This window comes from Penicillium oxalicum, chromosome II (genome assembly GCF_001723175.1).
Source record: "Penicillium oxalicum strain HP7-1 chromosome II, whole genome shotgun sequence".
Lineage (NCBI taxonomy): Eukaryota > Fungi > Ascomycota > Eurotiomycetes > Eurotiales > Aspergillaceae > Penicillium > Penicillium oxalicum.
Genome location: NC_064651.1, coordinates 3,784,408 through 3,802,422, shown reverse-complemented (window position 1 = coordinate 3,802,422; position 18,015 = coordinate 3,784,408). Strand labels below are relative to the sequence as shown.

At 52.7% G+C, this 18,015-nt stretch overlaps 7 protein-coding genes across 7 annotated transcripts; 4 read left to right on the top strand and 3 right to left on the bottom strand.

Moving 5' to 3' along the window:
• Positions 1-259: 259 nt before the first annotated feature.
• Positions 260-1,056, bottom strand: POX_b03184 (uncharacterized protein; the record flags this gene model as incomplete). The annotated part of the gene is made up of 2 exons (XM_050112086.1): positions 260-697; positions 763-1,056. The coding sequence occupies 2 exons, from the start codon at positions 1,054-1,056 to the stop codon at positions 260-262; spliced, it is 732 nt and encodes a 243-aa protein (XP_049972432.1).
• A 607-nt stretch (positions 1,057-1,663) lies between these two features.
• Positions 1,664-3,219, top strand: POX_b03183 (uncharacterized protein; the record flags this gene model as incomplete). Its single annotated transcript, XM_050112085.1, has 3 exons — positions 1,664-2,421; positions 2,490-2,561; positions 2,628-3,219. 3 exons carry the CDS (start codon positions 1,664-1,666, stop codon positions 3,217-3,219), a joined length of 1,422 nt encoding a protein of 473 aa, XP_049972431.1.
• Positions 3,220-4,398: 1,179 nt separating this feature from the next.
• POX_b03182 (uncharacterized protein) lies at positions 4,399-7,006 on the bottom strand (the record flags this gene model as incomplete). The annotated part of the gene is made up of 3 exons (XM_050112084.1): positions 4,399-6,797; positions 6,861-6,884; positions 6,934-7,006. 3 exons carry the CDS (start codon positions 7,004-7,006, stop codon positions 4,399-4,401), a joined length of 2,496 nt encoding a protein of 831 aa, XP_049972430.1.
• A 294-nt stretch (positions 7,007-7,300) lies between these two features.
• POX_b03181 (uncharacterized protein) lies at positions 7,301-8,587 on the top strand (the record flags this gene model as incomplete). The annotated part of the gene is made up of 1 exon (XM_050112083.1): positions 7,301-8,587. One exon carries the CDS (start codon positions 7,301-7,303, stop codon positions 8,585-8,587), a length of 1,287 nt encoding a protein of 428 aa, XP_049972429.1.
• A 499-nt stretch (positions 8,588-9,086) lies between these two features.
• On the bottom strand, positions 9,087-10,775 carry POX_b03180 (Galactokinase; the record flags this gene model as incomplete). The annotated part of the gene is made up of 2 exons (XM_050112082.1): positions 9,087-10,038; positions 10,123-10,775. 2 exons carry the CDS (start codon positions 10,773-10,775, stop codon positions 9,087-9,089), a joined length of 1,605 nt encoding a protein of 534 aa, XP_049972428.1.
• Positions 10,776-11,364: 589 nt separating this feature from the next.
• POX_b03179 (uncharacterized protein) lies at positions 11,365-11,700 on the top strand (the record flags this gene model as incomplete). Its single annotated transcript, XM_050112081.1, has 1 exon — positions 11,365-11,700. One exon carries the CDS (start codon positions 11,365-11,367, stop codon positions 11,698-11,700), a length of 336 nt encoding a protein of 111 aa, XP_049972427.1.
• A 1,099-nt stretch (positions 11,701-12,799) lies between these two features.
• Positions 12,800-15,197, top strand: POX_b03178 (Acetolactate synthase catalytic subunit; the record flags this gene model as incomplete). The annotated part of the gene is made up of 5 exons (XM_050112080.1): positions 12,800-12,963; positions 13,018-13,119; positions 13,193-13,260; positions 13,374-15,059; positions 15,127-15,197. 5 exons carry the CDS (start codon positions 12,800-12,802, stop codon positions 15,195-15,197), a joined length of 2,091 nt encoding a protein of 696 aa, XP_049972426.1.
• Between the last annotated feature and the right edge of the window lie 2,818 nt (positions 15,198-18,015).

Sequence of the window (18,015 nt, the reverse complement as noted above, 5' to 3'; positions counted from 1 at the left end):
TCCTTATCCTCCATACCCATGTCGAGCCTTATCGTCGGGCCTTATCGGTCGCGTCTTCCGCGTTGTTTAATTGCCAAGACCGGACAATCTTCATCCTCACAGGTTTGACGTACTGAACTGCAGCATTGAGACCTAATTCTTATCTTCCAACAAGGTCTAGTAAGCCATGGTGCTGTGGGTATCAATGTCATTCGGCGTGTGACCGTCTCAATATATTCTAGTTCGTTCAATATCATACATCCAAAAAAACATCCTTTCTTCAAGCCTTGCCTCGACCTCGTGCGATCCCGCTTCCACGAGCAATGCCACTGGCTGGCCGCCTGGTTGCTGTTGTAGGAGCACCTCGAGTTGCTGCAGAGCGACTAGTGCTGACACCGGGCGTCCTCCCTAATCCAGTCCCAGTCCCACGCACAGTACCTCGGCTTGTACCACGGCCACTGCGACCTGTCGCAATCCGCCGTCTTTCCTCCTCCTCTGCTCTTCGCATCGCCGCTTCCCGCTGTTGTTGCAGCAGCAGCTCTCGCCGTTCAGCGGCTTGCTGTCGCTGAATTGCCTCATTTTCAATGTCGGCCACGTCTTGTGTGGCACCTTGCCAGTTGGGATTTAGAATGAGGCGCTGATTGTGTTCGGTTTGGGACAAGATGCGTGTCCACGTATTTAGGAGGGTGGAGGCAGATGCGACGGTTTGGGATACAGTCTGTGAACCAGCCATAGTCAGCCACCAAGATCGGGCGCCAAAGCAAAAAGCCACGGGCGACAAACCTCCATATTTCCCTTTGCTTTGTCGATACTTTCCAGCAAGCCCTCAATGACCTCATTGATGTTTCGTACGGTACGTAGTTCATGTTGGAGGGCTGCTTCGCGAGCCTCGTGCCGATCGAAGAGTGTGTCCTCGGCCTTTTGTGGTCGTGGTCCAGATGGTGGAGGACTACTGGGTGAATGGGCATGAAATGGCCTACGAGAGCCTCGCTTTGAAGGAGAATTCCAGAGCTCTTCTGTGTCCTCATCTGACAGTTGGACTTGTCGCATTTCGTCGGCGGTACTTCGAGCAGCCATTGTGGGGTGGTGAGATCAGATTTGCCCAGGAAAACTGAATGGTAATCTCCTCATTCACATGCGATGGCCACGGAGACCTGAAAGGAGCAATATTCTTTGCGCTGCGTAAGGTGGTCTGGACTTGAGGCGCGGGGCAATCAGATTGGGAAGGTTGTCAACAACGGATACTGTCGATAAATTAAGCCGCGCAGACTCGCGGGGCGGAAAGTTTAATGCCCAGGCGATCAACCAAGTGGAGGCGGTGAGCAATCGAGGTGGCTGGGCGTCAACATGCCGCTCCGTCAAGGGACCCGCGCCCTTCTTTCACCTATCACCCTCTTAACATCACGCTGTAACTTATCCTTTCTCTTGATTATTCTTCGTTGTCACAACGTATCATGTGTGTCAAATTGTGCCACGAACACTAGTATCAATCTCATCTTCCACGTTCTCTTATCCGATCACGTATCCGCCAACCTGACCGAATATCGCGCATTGTCAGAGCCAACAACGAAGCAGGGCTGTTGTGATCCACAGACAGTGGCACTTCCGAGAAAGCCATAAGAAACGCGCCCTTTGCTCACGATCGGACCACCTGGATTTGTGCTTTTGAGTGAAGCAGGTCACCATGACAACAACCCCACCTCCATCGTCACCTTCAAGCCTTCGGATTCCCTCTGCACCGCTGCATGGGGCTGGCTACGACCAATACGAGCCATATCCCCGTCGTCAATCGACTAGACTGGCAAGTCAGCGCGCCGCCAGGGAACTCGAAAAGGCTTCAGAGGAGTCCTGCCCGAAGTCACCAAGCAAATCGCGGTCTCAATGTGTGCCGAAAAAGTATCGGAGGGTCCAGGATGAGGCATCTTCGGACTCACAAGAATCAGAACATGGTCTCTCTCGCAAGAGATCTGACGCGCCCAAACAGCAACCAAGTATCCCTTTCTCGAATCATGGGGCCAGTGTTGATCCATTCACATCACCTCAGCGCCAGCCCACTTCAGCTGCCTGGTCTCGCGTAGAAGCCCCCCAAGGCCTTCTCACTCCTGTAAAGACCCCATCGAAGCGAAAGAGTCACGGAAACCTGTCATCCACATCTCGAGCGCTCTTCCCTCCATCTGGAAGAACCTTTACCAAGAAGCCGTCACCTTTCTCACTCGAGAGTTTCGAGACTTCCTCTTCTGATGAGATTCACATCTTCACTGACTCCCGCGACCGTGTTCCTGTCGCCCGTCCTGCATCAGATAATCCTTTCACTTCGCGGTTGTCTGATGTTTCAAAGTCCAGAGACACCAGTAAAAGGGCTGAGCAGACAAAGGACACATCCATCGAAGCTGTGGAGGCCACAGGCTCGTCTGGCCCGTCACGCACCCGTGGTGGCAAGAGGTAAGTTCCTGAAACTCTCACTCCCTTCCTCCGGGTTCATGTTCATCGCTTACATTACGTTTTTCTAGTGCACGTCTTGCAATGATGTCCGGCGATGAGGAAGCTATTTCTACTCGACGTGAAGGAATTACGATGATGTTGTAAGTCCTCGACCCAGATTTCCCCAAGGCTCTCTATTTGAATTTTCGCTCATTGTCTTCGAATAGCCGCGGTAAAAAGGTCTTCACCAGGTTTGACGACGTCGAGGAAGACGACGATGAGGATGATGACCTTGGCCTCTTCGCTTCTCGACCCGACCTACTTGAAGCAAACCCTGACATTTTGACACAAGTAAAGCCACTCAGTCGCCGCACCATGAAGCCTCGTGCCCTGTTTTCCACAGCCACAAAGGCCGTTTCCCAGCGAGATGAAGAGGCCGCTACGGATGATGAAAGTGCCGAAGAGAACGATGCCAAGAAGCCTCCTGTCATCGAGATATCATCAACTGTCACAGATCAGGCCCCGGTGTCGCCCGAGTCACCCCACGCCCCCAGTGCAACTCGTCTTCTCAGGTCCAGTGCGCGCTTTGCCCCTGAAACCGAGCAGACTTCCTCCAGCGGAAGTGCTACAGATTCCAAGAGGAAACGTATCAGTCCCTTCGACAACTGGCTGCGTAAGAAGCAGGCCATTGAGGAGGTGTCTGCCTCTGTGCCATCTGCGAAGCGGGAGGCAGACCTTTCAGGTGACCTAATAACGCCTCCAACAGCCAAGAAAACCCGCAGTACTCGAGGAGGTGCTTCTGCCAATCCCTCTGTCTGAGCTTTTCTCTTGACTCCCAAAGACACTTCTGTTTATTGCTTTTCCTTTGCGCAAGAACCCCCTTCTCCTCTGTTCTGTCTAACCTCCGTTTGTGTTGTTTGTTTCTCTGTTGATCACCGCGTTTGCTAGCCTTCTCAGCGTTGGATGCCTGATAATGTCCCCAAGCTTTTGGCTTTTTCCCCTGCATAGCACTACTTGGCTTGCCTCGCCCATCCTGGCTTCTCGTGCTGCATTTTCAATTCTCAACCCGGCTCACTCTTGTTTTATTGCCTTTTCTTTGCTTGAAGTTTATGTGTGTTCGGAAAACACATGAGTGACACAACTTTGGTCACTAATGTCTTCTACTTGGCGCTCGGAATCGGATTTGGGACAAATCAAGATACCTGACACATTGTGTCTTTTGGGCAATTGGTCACAATGGAGTTGGTTTGCGGTTCTCGTCTTGCTCCGCAATCTGTTTTGTTTTTCTTTTGGATTTTTTTGTCTGCTTCTCTTTTGGATTGTTGTTCTTGCTTCTTCCGCCCCACAGTCTTGCTCGCTGCCTATCGCATACCCATGGCATGCATCTGAAGGAATTGTGATCGAGTAGAAGTGGGTGTGCGAAGATGATGAAATTGTTGTTTAGCTTAGGTCAATGAAATGAATGAAATTGTTTGAAATCACCCTACCTAATCTTCGTTTGCTGAACTTGGAATATGGAAGTACCGACTCCGACCTGATTCGCGTAGAGTACCCATGTAGGTAGACCACCACACTTGTATCTAGAGGCCGGTGTACAAGTTCAAATATACCTATGATGATGTTCCTGGCAGAAGGTAAATTACAGAGATTTAGATTTGCGAAGTGGGAACCAAAAGAATGCGCGTCAGGTATGCAATTATTCTGGACCTATTTGCCTCAGACCTATACTACATTATTATGGGGAGCCCAGGTAGTGGAATCATTGATGTCTTTTTTGCTTGTAATTGGGTTATCTTCCAGTCCTTCGAAAGCGAGAACTTTAATTCCTTCTCGCTTCACGGAGACAAGGGATAGTCGTGTTTATTTCCAAGCTCTTGAAGGTTCTTGAATCCTCGGAGCTCACATGGAGCTTGCACAGGTCAGTCCGAGCGTTGACGAATCCACAATGCCCCGATCATATCGATAGGTCTTGAGCCTGCATGAGAAGAAGAAAACACATCAAACTAATTCTAGATCATCTTCGTCATCATCATCCGAAAGAACCCTTCGAGCAGGAGTTGCATCGCCTCCCAGACTCTCTCGACCGGCCTCCCTGATGCCTTTTGATGTGAGAAAGCGAGTCTTTTTCACACCACTGCCGTGTGGCTTGTCGCCATCATGCGCTCGCTTCATGGGACTGAGACGGACATTGTTTGCTTTGCCGTATGTGACAAAATTCAAAGCCTGGCTCGACCGATCCTTGCTGGGCGTGGAAGGAGGACCGGGCTCGTTTTGCTTTTTATCTCGCTCTGACTGAGGCTCGTTCGCAGTGCGAGTCCGAAGGTATTCTGCACCCACTCCGCCAGAACGGCCAGATACAAGTTTTCGAGTAATCTCAAGTTCACGCTGCTGAGCTGCCAAGCGTCGCCTCATTCGTTCTTCCTTGTTCTCCATCCCGCGACCCATCATTCCGGCCGCAATAAAGGGGTCATCGCTGGCGTCGAGCAAGCTTGCGGTCGAATGGACTGCCGCAGGGTTGTACGATGAGCGATTAGCTCCTCCATTGCGTGGACCAGGAGCAACGTAGTAGACAGATTGTGTGCCCATATGGTACTGTGCACCTTCTGCCTTGAGCTTTCCGTCGGATCTGTAGGAAGAATCCGAGCCCCCCGATCGTGATCCTCGGCCGCGTCCTTTATTTTCTTGCCAAACACCCGTACGGGCACCCGATTTACCACCGCCGCCAAACATGCCCGTGCCGCTGTTGACTCCGGAACGTGCGCCTTGCGTGCGGCGAACTTGAAGATCCACGTGGAAGTCGCAGAACTCAGTCTTGCGACTGTCCACCCACGATTGGCATATTTTGCCGTCTTTCCTCACTGATTTACAGAAGCCGATATCCTGAGCCTTTCCAATTTCGAGCACCTTGTCATCCGAGGAGGAAAGACAAAGACTGAAGCGATTGGTGTCAAGCTTATGCTTGGGCGGGGGCATAATGGTGGGATTCAAGATTGCGACAAGGGTTCCTTCCGATATCTTGTAGTACCGAGGAAATGCCGTATCAAATAGGAACAAATCAACCGTCCACTGTAGATCTGTCAAGGTCATGACCATGTAGCTGTTGGTATTGTTAGTTCCGTCGTCGAAAGGGTCGACCGACTTCGACGTGGCCTTGCCGGAATCTTTAGTTTGTTTCGTATCAGACTTTGATGCGACAATCCCAAAGACAACAAAATCCCCGTCAATGGTCTCCGGCAACTCAAATGCTGGAGCCTTCACTGTTTTGAGAAGGTCGGGGATTTTCAGGGTGTGCTTATCCGCCAAGCTGCGACTCAAAAATGAATGCGGAAGAATGCGATTGGACAAGTGCAGTCCAGAATAAGATTCGAACTTTGATGAATCGGGTTTGCTCTCAGGCCGAGCAGCGTCATCGGAGACCCTGGCTGTGAAAGAGTGGCTGTTGTCGCTTCTCATGCTCGGTGTTGTTTGACTGCGCTTCAAAACCCCTGTGCGAGATGAGGTTACCGATTTCAGAATGTCCTCACGAGTGAAATTCGGCGCCTGCGGCTCGTGTCTGCTGGAGCCGGGGATTGACGGGGTTTCCTTCGCCGCGGCGCTTTTAAATGCTTCGATCTCTGCTTGATTGAGTTGAAATCCGGTGCTTCGACTTGCTTTGATTCTTTCTGCCTTCTCCGCTTTCTCTGCTCGAAGCTTTTCCGCGGCGCGGCCTTCCGCCATTCGCTCGCTAAAACTCTTGATCCTGCTCAATCCTCCACTACTTGGGGACGTTTGGGGTCTGGCGGACAAGACGTCGCTCGATCGCATCGCGCCAGCGCTTCGTGTTCCAAGTTGGCTCGTTGGCCGTGGTGCTCGTTTGAGAGAAACATCGGCGGCCGTCCATCCCTTGTCAATACCCATTTTGCATCTCTGGGGAGACCAGGGAGCTCGAGAAGGCTCTTGTCGCCTCGTGGGCGAAAGAGGGACCTGAACTTCATCACTTGGCGCGTTTCGCAACAACGCACGGGGGCTCTTGGGCGGCAAAAAATGGGCCGGGTTTTCTGACTGGACAGTCGCAGACGAAGGGCGCGATGATCTGGATTCTCCGTCTTCGGTACTTGAACTGGTGGTTGCGGATCTCGTGCGGGTCTTTTGTAGTTGTTTCAGCTTGAGTCGAGCCTGAATTTCAGCCAGCTTTAATTGTAGTGTCTCCTCGTCATCTTCTTCGCTATCCTCCGCCGCCATGTCTTCATCAAGAATGTGCTGTGCTTTTGTTCGAAGGCCAGGAGTCGTGTTGGATCGTTTGAGGGGCGATGAGAGTAATTTTCGGCGCTGATTCAAATCCTCATATTTCCTTCGTCCCCCTGGCGAGCTAAGGAGAGCATCGCGGGGAGATTTTGGCGGCCACGCCGGATCGGTCACTGTCCCAGGACTTAGATACCATAATCCTTTTCACTTCAATGGACCCCTGTATCAGGACTTACTGGCGGCATGGGAAATGGTTCTCGCTTTGTCAAGAATCCAAATCAGCGTCAGTTGGCGGCATTACCGACGTACTGGAGCCGCCCTCCCCGCAGGCCGCACGGCGAGGACTGGTCGCTGTACAGAGAAAAGACGAGACCCGTGGCATAAGGCGTCCGGACCGACCCTCGTTGATGTGATGAGCTCCCTTGGATTAGATCCGTCCTCTCTTGTTGTGTACGTGTCTGTCTGTTTTGAAAAATTGAGAAAGCGTGAGAGTCTATCCTGTGCCCTCGAATGCGCAAGGCGCAAGTGAAGTGTGAAATGTGAGCAATCAGCTGCATGGCTCGGCCCGCGCATGACTCCGCCAGGCGCGCGTCTTCAGCGCGTTGTCGCGATTTCCGCATTTCGGTTTTTCAATTTGGCTCCCTTTTCTGTTGCGTTGGACCTTTCGATCGCAAAGATGCCTCGAACTCGCTCCGCGGCGCCTTTAAAACAGGCCCAATCGACTACGGTTCAACACAATTCTCCATTAAAGTCCGTGGATAAGCCCAGCAGGACGTTCATCCTTCCATCCAATATCAGTCCCGATGCACGTCTTCTTTCTCTCCCAAATCCTCAATCCGACGGCCTCTCCCCCTATTTATTCTGTCCGAATCGGGGACTATACGAGTTCACGACTATCGTAGCACCCACTTCAGCGCCTCGGAGCATTCTCTTCACGCCCAAGAAGCATGAGCAAGCTACACCCGCCGCCAAAATTGGAGATGCGTCGGCACCCGCGTCAATTGCGAAGAAGGGCGAACTACTCATCGCAACTCCAATTGATGTTGCGTTTTTCTTGATTCCGCTGCTTTCATCTTCTTCCAAGTCTGGACAATCTCTCTACCAACCCCTCGACGACATCATTGATTCCCACGACGATTTATCTCCACACTTGCGCCATGTGCTATACAACGAGTCCTTCCGTCCCGTCCTCGCCGCGCGCGCCGAGGCGATCTGTGACACCGTGGAGGCGGGCGACGAGAAAATGTTCCGCTTCAGCGAGTCAAAAGTACTTCAGGAGTTGCTTGTCAAAGCAAAAGGAATGGCCAAGCAAGGGCTCCCTGCTAGTTTGGAAGAGCGATTCGTTCGTCAAGCACTGGCAACTCCACTCATGTCGGTGAAGCGTGAGGATGCTACGACGGGTCAAGGTGAAAACGGTGAAAATGGTGAAAAGGCTCCCAAGTCATCTGGGGGTGAGAACACAGAGACGCCGGACTCACCAGCCACGCTTGCTACCACGGCGACTCCCTCCATCTCGACCCCGACTGGTGAAACAACTCCTGTGCCGTTGTCTGTAAATGAGGACTCGGATGAGATTCGGCAATTGCAGCGGATTTCAATTGCGCTGTCCTTCATGAAAGAATCGTACCTATCCTCTGCGCTGTGTTCCAAAATGGACGAGATGCTTGCTTTGCCTGACTCGCCATTGGATCTGAAGCCCTTGTCTGAACGCCTCAGGGAACTTGTCACTCTGCGTGCGGAGGCGATGGCTTCGCGAAATCTGTCCGACTTCAGCCGCAAACGTGGCCTTGACGACGAGGAGGCCGAAAATCGAGCCGAGAAGAAGCGGAAGAAAGAGGAAGAGGAAAAGAAAGCGAAAGCGTCTCTCTCTCGGGGAGTGCGGGACTTGCAGAAAGTCAACACCACGGGCATGAAGAAAATGAGCGACTTCTTCGGCAAGGCGGCAGCCAAGAAGAAAACATGAAGGCAGACACCATGACTTGCTTCTTTGTCGATCGAATACCACACGTCCGCCTCGTCCTTTGACTCATCTATGCGTGCTTTATCTTCCCCCACCACCCCCGCTACGAATCTCGCACACTCGGTGCCAGCGGGCTCGGGGTGGTTCACTTAAGATCGCGTTTTTGAGCCACCCCTCAGCCAGGGGAAACCCACCCAGCAAATCGCGATTTGAGGCGGGGATTTGCCGCTGGCAGACTTGCTGCACAGAAGCATTCATCCACCAGGGCCCTGTTTCTGGAGAGTTTATCTCGAGGGCTAGATTTTTGGGCCATACATATACTAGCTCACAGCTACGCTATTACATTTCATCGACGACGGCAGTTGGATCAGACCTTGGACATGGGCGAAAACCGAACAATTCTGTTCATTTTTTTTCAGAGAGAGGGGGGGCGCTCTGGACATTGTCATTATATCGCAAATCTGCTTACAACGCAAGTTGATCAATTGCAGCACCATAAATTCTACATGGCCGTCAGTTCTCCATTCAATCCTCGAGAGGGGGGCAATGTAAAGGGCTGAGGGTTCACATACACGAATGAGCCATTGGAGGGCTTGCTGATGACCATGGCCTGCTTCAGCTTTTCCTCGCTGATATCAGGGAATTTCTTGAGGTAGTATTCGTTCCGTAGAGCGGTAGTTACGGCCTCCACCTTTCCTTGGGGCAGCATGTGCACCGTGCAACCACCCCATCCGGCTCCTGTCAATCGACTGCCCCAGGTCCCGGCGCGGCGGGCAATCTCACAGATCTCGTCGACCTCGGGCGCACTGCAGTCGTAGGCGGTGCGGCAAGATTCCTGGGACTCGTTCAGCAGTTGACCGAGGTAGCGGATCCGCTTGTCATCGAGCTCGGATGCCTTGACCAGACAGGCCTTGAAGTCCAGCACACGTCGGGCCTCCTTGAAGCAGTGCAGAGCGCGTTGGCGGAGTAGGAACCGCTCGGCCTGCACGGGGAATGCGGACAGGAAGTTTGACTCGAGCTCCTGCACGGTCATGTCCAGCAAGGCAGCCATCTCCTCGCGCGTGTAGCCCTCTTCCTGGGTCAACTCGTCTTGGACAGCTTGAATGACCGAGTCAATCTGGTACTCCAAAGGATCCTGCAGACGCTCTTCCTTGGTCATCAGCTCCTGCTGGAAGTTGCGCAGGCTGTACCCCAGCGAGCTGTTGTCCTTGGACAATTTCACACCAAACTTCTTCGCCAAGATCACCGACGCCAGCGTGCACTCGGCCACACGCAGGTTGTAATGACGAGGCGCCGTTTCGGCCTTGTTTGAAGTGACGAAGCTCTGGGCCATGAGGAAGGTGATCTCGTCGGTGGCCTTGGGAATGGGGACGTGCTGGGCCTTGAACTGAGGGAAGAACTGGGTGTAGAGCAAGTATCCTCGCTTCGAGAAGATCGAGGCTGCTTGGTCCATGCTATTTGCCATCGCAACCACCTCTCGTGTTAGAAATGGGAACCCTTTCCAAGCCTCTGTCGAAGAGAGATATGGAGAAACTCACCCGCCAGAATAGACGCCAACGGCGCGCTCCGAGACCACCGCGAGGTCTAGGAGGTCCTGCTTGGAGACGTTGTGGTCGTTGGCCTTCATGACCGCGAGGGCACTGGCGCAGACAAACGCGGCGCTGCTCGAGATACCACCCCCCGGAGGCACGTTGCCGTCGACCAGAATCTCCATGCTCACCGGGGCAAAGGAGTCGGCCTTTTCCTTTCGCAAGAATTTGACTGCACCGAGCAGACCCGCCTTGAAGTAGCTCACCCATTCGTGCTTCTTCGGGTCGATCTCGACGTCGGCGCCTTGAGGGACGCTGAACTCGCGCGAAGGGAACTTTTCTGGGGTCACATTGGCAATCTTGATTGTCGTGCCCGATGGTCCGGCAGGGACCACCTTGACTGCCATGATCACATCGACGCTCACGGCGGTGGGCAGAACATCGTAGAGGTTGTAGTCAATGTGCTCACCAATGATGTTGACACGACCCGGGCTGCGTGCCACAAAATCCGGCCGATGATCATACTGCTTGTTGAATTGAGTGATCAAATTATTCCAGCGCTGCTGGTGTTCAGGTGCGACTGAGGTCACCGACGCATCGTCTGTCGCGTAGACTTCGGCGATCGACTCCGTTTGGGGAACGAGCTCTTGCGGGGCAGACATGGCGGGGTATCGGCAGAGATGGAGGAGACAGAAACTCAAGACCAAAGACGAGCAACACGGAGGTTTGTTGAATCGGTTCCCCTAAGAATAGGTTTGGAGGAAAGAGAAGGATCGGAGAATAAAAGAAAAAGAAAAATGGAGGGAGAGGTTCTGCGAGAAGGAAAGAAAGAGAGGTTCGCTGAACCTGTGACGTTGAAAGACAAATTCCTTATTGCCCGTGTCTTTCCCCCCCCTCTTCCTACGTACGTTCCACTGCTCTCTTTTCCCACTTTCCACTTTTCCACCCCATGCACTCCACCCACGCGCCATTCAAAGTCAACCCCGGGTAAACTGATCCCGTTTCGGGTTCTTCTGGTGGGGAGAACGAGAGACGGGGTCAGGGGAGGCTCCATCTCGGCTGGTGTCGGGGATGTCGGGCCCGTCGTCAGAGTCCCGAGAGCCGAGAAGGCCAGGCCTTTCTGTGCATCTCGGGCCCAAAAGAGAGTCCAGGGGTGAGGTTCTGGCAACTTCATCCTCGGATCAGTCGTAGGCTGGGAGCAAGCCCCCAATTCAAAATGGGATGACTTCTTCCACGAATCCAACCCCCATCATGGTCCGTGGCGCCCCGACTGCTCCAGACACAACGTCTCCGCTCGTCCCGGTGTACCATTGCAGGCTGGTCTCCGTGGGGAAATCCCCGGCGCTGGTTCGAATCACGTCCAGCATATTCATCGACATCGTCATCGTCAATTTACTGCAGGTGGTCCCGGGGACGCTGGTCAACCCGCGCGGGCTTTTGGTCAGTCGCTCACGTGAAATCTGTGGCACTCGAAATCGTCAAAATAAATATCGTCTCCCACGCGCGACTGGCAAGCTGTTCAGCAGTTCACTGGTCGTCAGGAGACCCAAGAGTCAAACGACGATACAGCTGATGCAGACGGTGTAGCGTCATATTGTTCAGGGACACTCCAACCGCTTCAGTAGATCAGGGTGTATAAGGGGACCATCCAAAGAGTCCGTGTCGGCGAAGGTCTGCGGGCAATCGGCAGTCTCATGTCTTCCCTCGGCAAGAACGTCGACACTGTGGCCGAGTCATTAGACACGGACGGGAGTCATGATTCAGGTGAGACCCGCCCGGGGAGGTACTACAGGACCTGACCAGACAATAACATGTAGTACATTTTTACCCTAGGTGCGTTTATTGCATGGCGATAACAATGATATCGTGCCACGAGAGGGGATGGCTAATGCAGATGGTCTCCCGTATCGTAGTATAAAAGGCTACGGTGATTAGTACAATGCGTGTAGGGTTGTACATTCTGCAGCGTGGTGTGCCCGTGCCCCAGTGAAGTAAACGGGACGAGCGTGTACACACTTGTACCACCTCCAGGACACCCACAAGAGACCTGGTTGAGGGGCTGGTCAAAAGCAACCTGTACATTTCCGTTCGAAAATGTATCCGTCTGGGCCCTGGAAAAGAGACCATGACTCTAGTGGAGGTTTCTTTTTATCATTGAGAATTTCACGGGCGGTGCTATTCAACGATGCTGTACATGTACAACGTGTTGGCCGAGCCGAGTATACTGAATGCGACTGGTATTCAGCCAGATTCGCGCGGGAAGACCCAAGACACGTCTTGATCGTTGGTGCCTCAGGTTTCTTCTAAAAGAACACTTCTGATGGGCACGTGATTTTTGCTGAGTCCAGACTCCAGACTCCGCCTCTCGTCCACAGCAACGCTGAGGCGAATGTGAGGGTTGGTGCCTGAGCCACAAGTCCAACCCGCTCACATGATGGTCAGCACTCAGCACGAACTATGAGTCATGTGATCTGATGTTGCCGCCGAGGTCGGAGAGGGCGGAGGCGATCGGGCCAATGAAAGGCGCCGAATTCTTGACTCAGAGCGGTCAGTTCATTTGGGTTTAAGGCGTTTTTCGTTTCCCCCAGGAAGATCATAGCAAGGGCCCAGAGGTTCCTATTTTTCCTTCCATATTTGCCTCTCCTCTCAATTCTGTCCAAGTGCTGTTGGGCTATTGTCGGTCAATATGATGCCTCTCCGACCGTCAAGGACTGCTCTGCGCGCCATCCACCTCCAGAGGCATGTGGCCTCTAGTCGTCGGTCCTTCACCACTTCCTTGGTGGCTTCGGCTGCGTCGCCCCACCGCTCCTCGCCTCAGAAGCGTGCTCAGAGTACCGCAACAGCTACGGCGTGAGTCTTTCGATGCCGTCGACTCTCGACGACCAGTCTCTAACTACGTGCCAGCAGTGACTCTAGGCCGGCCCCGAGCCCTGCTTTCAACCAAGAGCCTCATCGCAATGAAGTTTCTCCCCTCCAGAACCGTCAGCTCCCCGAGCTGGATGACTCGTAAGGGCTGCCCCTGTTTCCCCAAGACGCTTCGCAGTGCAGCGACCTGGACTAATCCCTCATCTCGTCACAGAATGGTTGGTATGAGTGGTGGTGAAATCTTCCACGAAATGATGCTGCGTCTGGGCGTGAAACAAATCTGTACGTGTTGCGTTTCTACTTTTCCAGCCGTCGTCTTTGGACATCTGATGCTCTCAAATCCCTGTCATGGAGTGTATCAAGCTCTAACGTCTTTTTTCCCCCAATTGTAACAGTTGGGTACCCCGGTGGCGCCATTCTTCCCGTCTTCGATGCCATCTATAACTCAAAGCACTTCGACTTTGTTCTCCCCAAGCACGAGCAAGGTGCCGGACACATGGCTCAGGGCTACGCTCGTGCCTCTGGCAAGCCCGGTGTGGTTCTTGTCACCTCGGGTCCCGGTGCCACCAACGTGATTACTCCCATGCAAGACGCCTTGTCTGATGGTACTCCTATGGTCGTCTTCTGCGGTCAAGTTCCTACCAGCGCCATCGGTACCGACTCTTTCCAGGAGGCCGATGTCATTGGCATCTCGCGTGCCTGTACCAAGTGGAACGTCATGGTCAAGTCTGTGGGTGAACTGCCTCGTCGCATTCAGGAAGCTTTCGAGATTGCCACCAGTGGCCGTCCCGGTCCCGTCCTGGTTGATTTGCCCAAAGACGTCACCGCCGGTATCCTCCGCAACCCCATTCCCACACAAAGCACCATCCCCTCGCTCCCTAGTGCTGCCACCGTCGCTGCCCGTGAACTGGGCAAGAAGCAGCTCGAGCAGACTATCAGCCGTGTGGCTCGTCTTGTCAATGTGGCTGAGAAGCCCGTCCTCTACGTTGGCCAGGGTCTCCTCGCACGTCCGGATGGGCCGGAAATTCTCAAGGAGTTTGCCGAAAAGGCCAAGATCCCCGTCACCACAACTCTGCAGGGATTGGGTGGTTTCGATGAGCTGGACCCCAAGTCTCTGCATATGCTTGGCATGCACGGTTCGGCCTACGCCAACATGGCCATGCAGGAGGCCGATCTGATCATCGCTGTGGGCGCTCGATTTGACGACCGTGTGACTGGCAGCATTCCCAAATTTGCTCCTCAGGCCAAGGCCGCGGCGGCGGAAGGCCGAGGCGGTATCGTTCACTTCGAGATCATGCCCAAGAACATCAACAAGGTCGTTCAGGCCACCGAGGCCGTTGAAGGCGACTGCGCCGACAACCTTCGCATGCTGCTTCCGCACGTGAATGCAGTTGCCGAGCGTCCCGAGTGGTTCGAGCAGATCAACGACTGGAAGGCCCGCTTCCCACTGTCCCTCTATGAGCGCCAAACTCCGGAGGCGACGATCAAGCCCCAGGCCGTCATTGAGAAGTTGAGCGACCTCACCGCTCACATGAAGGACAAGACCATCATTACTACCGGTGTCGGTCAGCACCAGATGTGGGCTGCTCAGCACTTCCGCTGGCGCCACCCTCGTACCATGATTACTTCCGGTGGTCTGGGTACTATGGGCTTCGGTCTGCCCTCGGCCATTGGTGCCAAGGTCGCTCGTCCAGACTGCCTGGTTGTGGACATTGATGGTGATGCCTCTTTCAACATGACCCTGACTGAGCTCTCGACTGCCGCTCAGTTCAACATTGGCGTCAAGGTTCTCTTGATGAACAACGAGGAGCAGGGCATGGTCACTCAGTGGCAGAATTTGTTCTATGAGGATCGCTACTCCCACACGCATCAGCAAAACCCAGACTTTGTCCCTCTTGCCCGCTCTATGCGCGTTGCTGCCGAGCGTGTCTCCAAGGCCTCTGATTTGGAGGCCAAGCTCAAGTGGCTGATTGATCAGCCTGGCCCTGCTCTTCTCGAGGTGATCACTGCTCGCAAGGTTCCTGTTCTCCCCATGGTTCCTTCTGGTCGTGGTCTTCACGAATTCCTGGTCTACGATGAAGGTAAGCTCTTGAAGATTGCCCCGCGAAGCTTAGGTTGTTTAAACGACATGCTAATTATCTGCTCCAGCCAAGGAAATCGAGCGCAAGGCAATGATGAAGACACGCAATGCTCCCACTGAGGTGAACATGCGCGAGTAACTGCCCTATGCAGCAGCGACTGGGCAAAGTCCAGTCTCACACTTTCTATGATGTCTGCCAGTCATTTTGTCCTTTTATTTTATCATTGATATCCATGGCGTTTTTTGGCGGGTCCATCAAAAGCGATTCGGGAAATCATCAAGTTGAATTGAACGACCTCTTTTCACCAAAAATCCTTCGGCTCCACGTGGCGGTTCGCGGTCTGGGTCAGTGCGGCAGTCAGCCCGCAACGATGGTCCTCTGCCGCGTGGGTAAGCTTGGCATTGACTCCTTTTTTGTTTTCTTGGCAACGAGCAGTGCGCATGTCTGATTTGCTTCGGGGTCCTATTTCCCGAGTCTCTGGTGCCATTCTCCGTGTACATAATGTTTGCTCTCTGGTCATGTCTTGATCGATCTGGGACGTTTTCCTCAGATGTTGAATTATCTTCAGATTGACAGGCATCCACAATTGATTCCAAGTCTCTGTACAATTTCTTTGTTCCGCTTGGGCGGCTTGGATTTGAGCATGCTGACCGTCCGTGTGGTGCTGACGATGCGTCGAGACTCACCACCAGAAGGATCTTTCAGCTACCACTTAGTTGATTATCATTGATGAGCTTATATTAAACGTCCGATGCCGGAGTGGAGGCGGACCATATACACTAGACTGCCATTTTGGACTTAGGGGGCTATTTGGTATGCAGGCTGAGAACTAGCGTGCGGGGATGACTGGGCTTGTCCGAGGCTGTTTGCACGCCTCTCTTATATTCTTCGTCGCAAGACCATGTGCATACCTAGTCTTTGCAGGACTTCTTCTACTGGTGTTTTTTAAACCCTCGGCTTCTGGGGGATGAACGCTCACGCAGCACTCCCGTCTCGGTGTTCGATTTGTCCTTTTCGCTCTGAAAAATCACCCCATCTGCATTTTTTTTTCCTCCCACGGAGTAGTTGCTTCCACCTGGGTCTAAGTCCTCCACTATACCCTCGCTGTTGATCCTGATTCAAAAGCGACAGCCATTGAAACATTTGAACCCACTTGATATTGCCATGAGCGCTGACCTTTCTGCACTCCTTGCCACTCAGAATCAACAATGAAGAATACAATCCTGCGAAAGCGACCAACCCCCGAAATATTTCCGAGATCCGAATGAGGGACCGCCGTAGGGGGGAAATTTTGCCTTGTCTAGAAACCGTTGCTATTGCCCAAGAGAACTTGTAACTTCCAAGCTGCCTAAGGAATGAAGCTGATCAGGCTGTGGTGGTGCCACCCTACGCTAGACTGCTCTTAAAAAGACTGATTTTAGAGGTTTAACCCCCCCCTACTTCTCTCAGAGAACTTCTTTGTCCAGACACATTCCGCGGCTCACGATCCAGGATAGATCCCATGAAAGGCAGTTGAAGCCCCGCACACTAAACTACCATATCGATCATGAATTGTTCAGCGTCCGCAATGCATGAAAAGCTTCCAGCAGAGTCTCTAGGGTTCTACCACCTATGTAAAACATGAGGAATCTTACTTCCGCTTCCGATGATTCTCTGATAAGAGCACGATGCAAGTGATTGAGCCTTCTGCTCTGCATTCTCATGGGAAGGAAGTCAAGCATCTAAAATGGTGCTATATACGCCTGTTCTAGTCTAGCACCGCGACCATCTCCTGATCCTGTGCGTTGTTGCTCATTCCAAACCGGGAATCGTCGCAAGTCAAATTGAATAGGCCAGTCGAGAGTCATACTTCCTGTCCACGAAATGGGGAACAGGGCCGCGAAAATTTTACTATGGAGATATTTGCGACGGTTGTCTTTAGTATTATTAATTGAATTCGGTTAGTCTTAAAGACGCTGCATGTCTTGTTTGGCTACGTATTGAAAATAGTTACCAGCTAGAGAAAACATTCAAGAAAGAGGGCATATACCTATTGATAATATCCATAGGTTTAAGTAGCCGCTTTGTACTTAGAATAGAAGACAGAGAGAGTATACTGCTTACGCGAACTCCCTCGTGACTCTATTGTATCCATCTTCAACGTCGATAGTTCGTTCTTCTTCAATAGAATCTATAATGATAAATGCCCACAGGCCGAGCGAGCTCCTGTGACTGAGTCCCTGTGTTATAGCAGAGGGTACAGGAATGATTTTCTTCTACAACCCGCATTGTGGTCGCCTCGTGGATAATCTTTTCATCTCCATCTATCACTCGGCCGGGTACAACAAACCGGACCAGCCATTGTACACCATCATCGAATTTCATTCTGCAAATCCAATTGGGCAATTCACAGGTCTCGCCGACAATCTCGGATTGTCAATAGTCTCAAAAATTTAAAACTCAGTTCACAATTTGCGGGCCCTTGGTGCTATCAAATCGTCTAACCCATGAAAGGGACTCCGAGTAGTGAGAAGCTTGAGCGCGCTCGGCCCAGTCTATGGCATAAATCGATCAGAAGAGCAGCATTTTCGACTTGACGTATTGACGCTCAAAGGTCACTACACGGACGACAATCACAAAATCCGTCGATGTATTTGTACTGCCGTATTCTGAAGAACCTCGTCCTTGTCGTACCGAATGTCCTACATAAGACTACTACAGCACAGTTGATGTACTGGTGCGGGTTATTTGGAGGCCTCAGGCCAATGACAGTGACGTTTTGGCGCCCGTCCTTACCCAATGGGTCGACCCTCTCTCTCCGGGCGGGCTTCGTAACATGAGAACCACATCAACTTCACGATTCCCCAACCTCCTGCCAGATTCCAAGATTGGCTGGTGCCATCACCCCCTCACCTCCCGAGACTCACATCTTGTACTCGGAATTGCGCCTCGTGACAGCGCTCATCACCACTTGAAC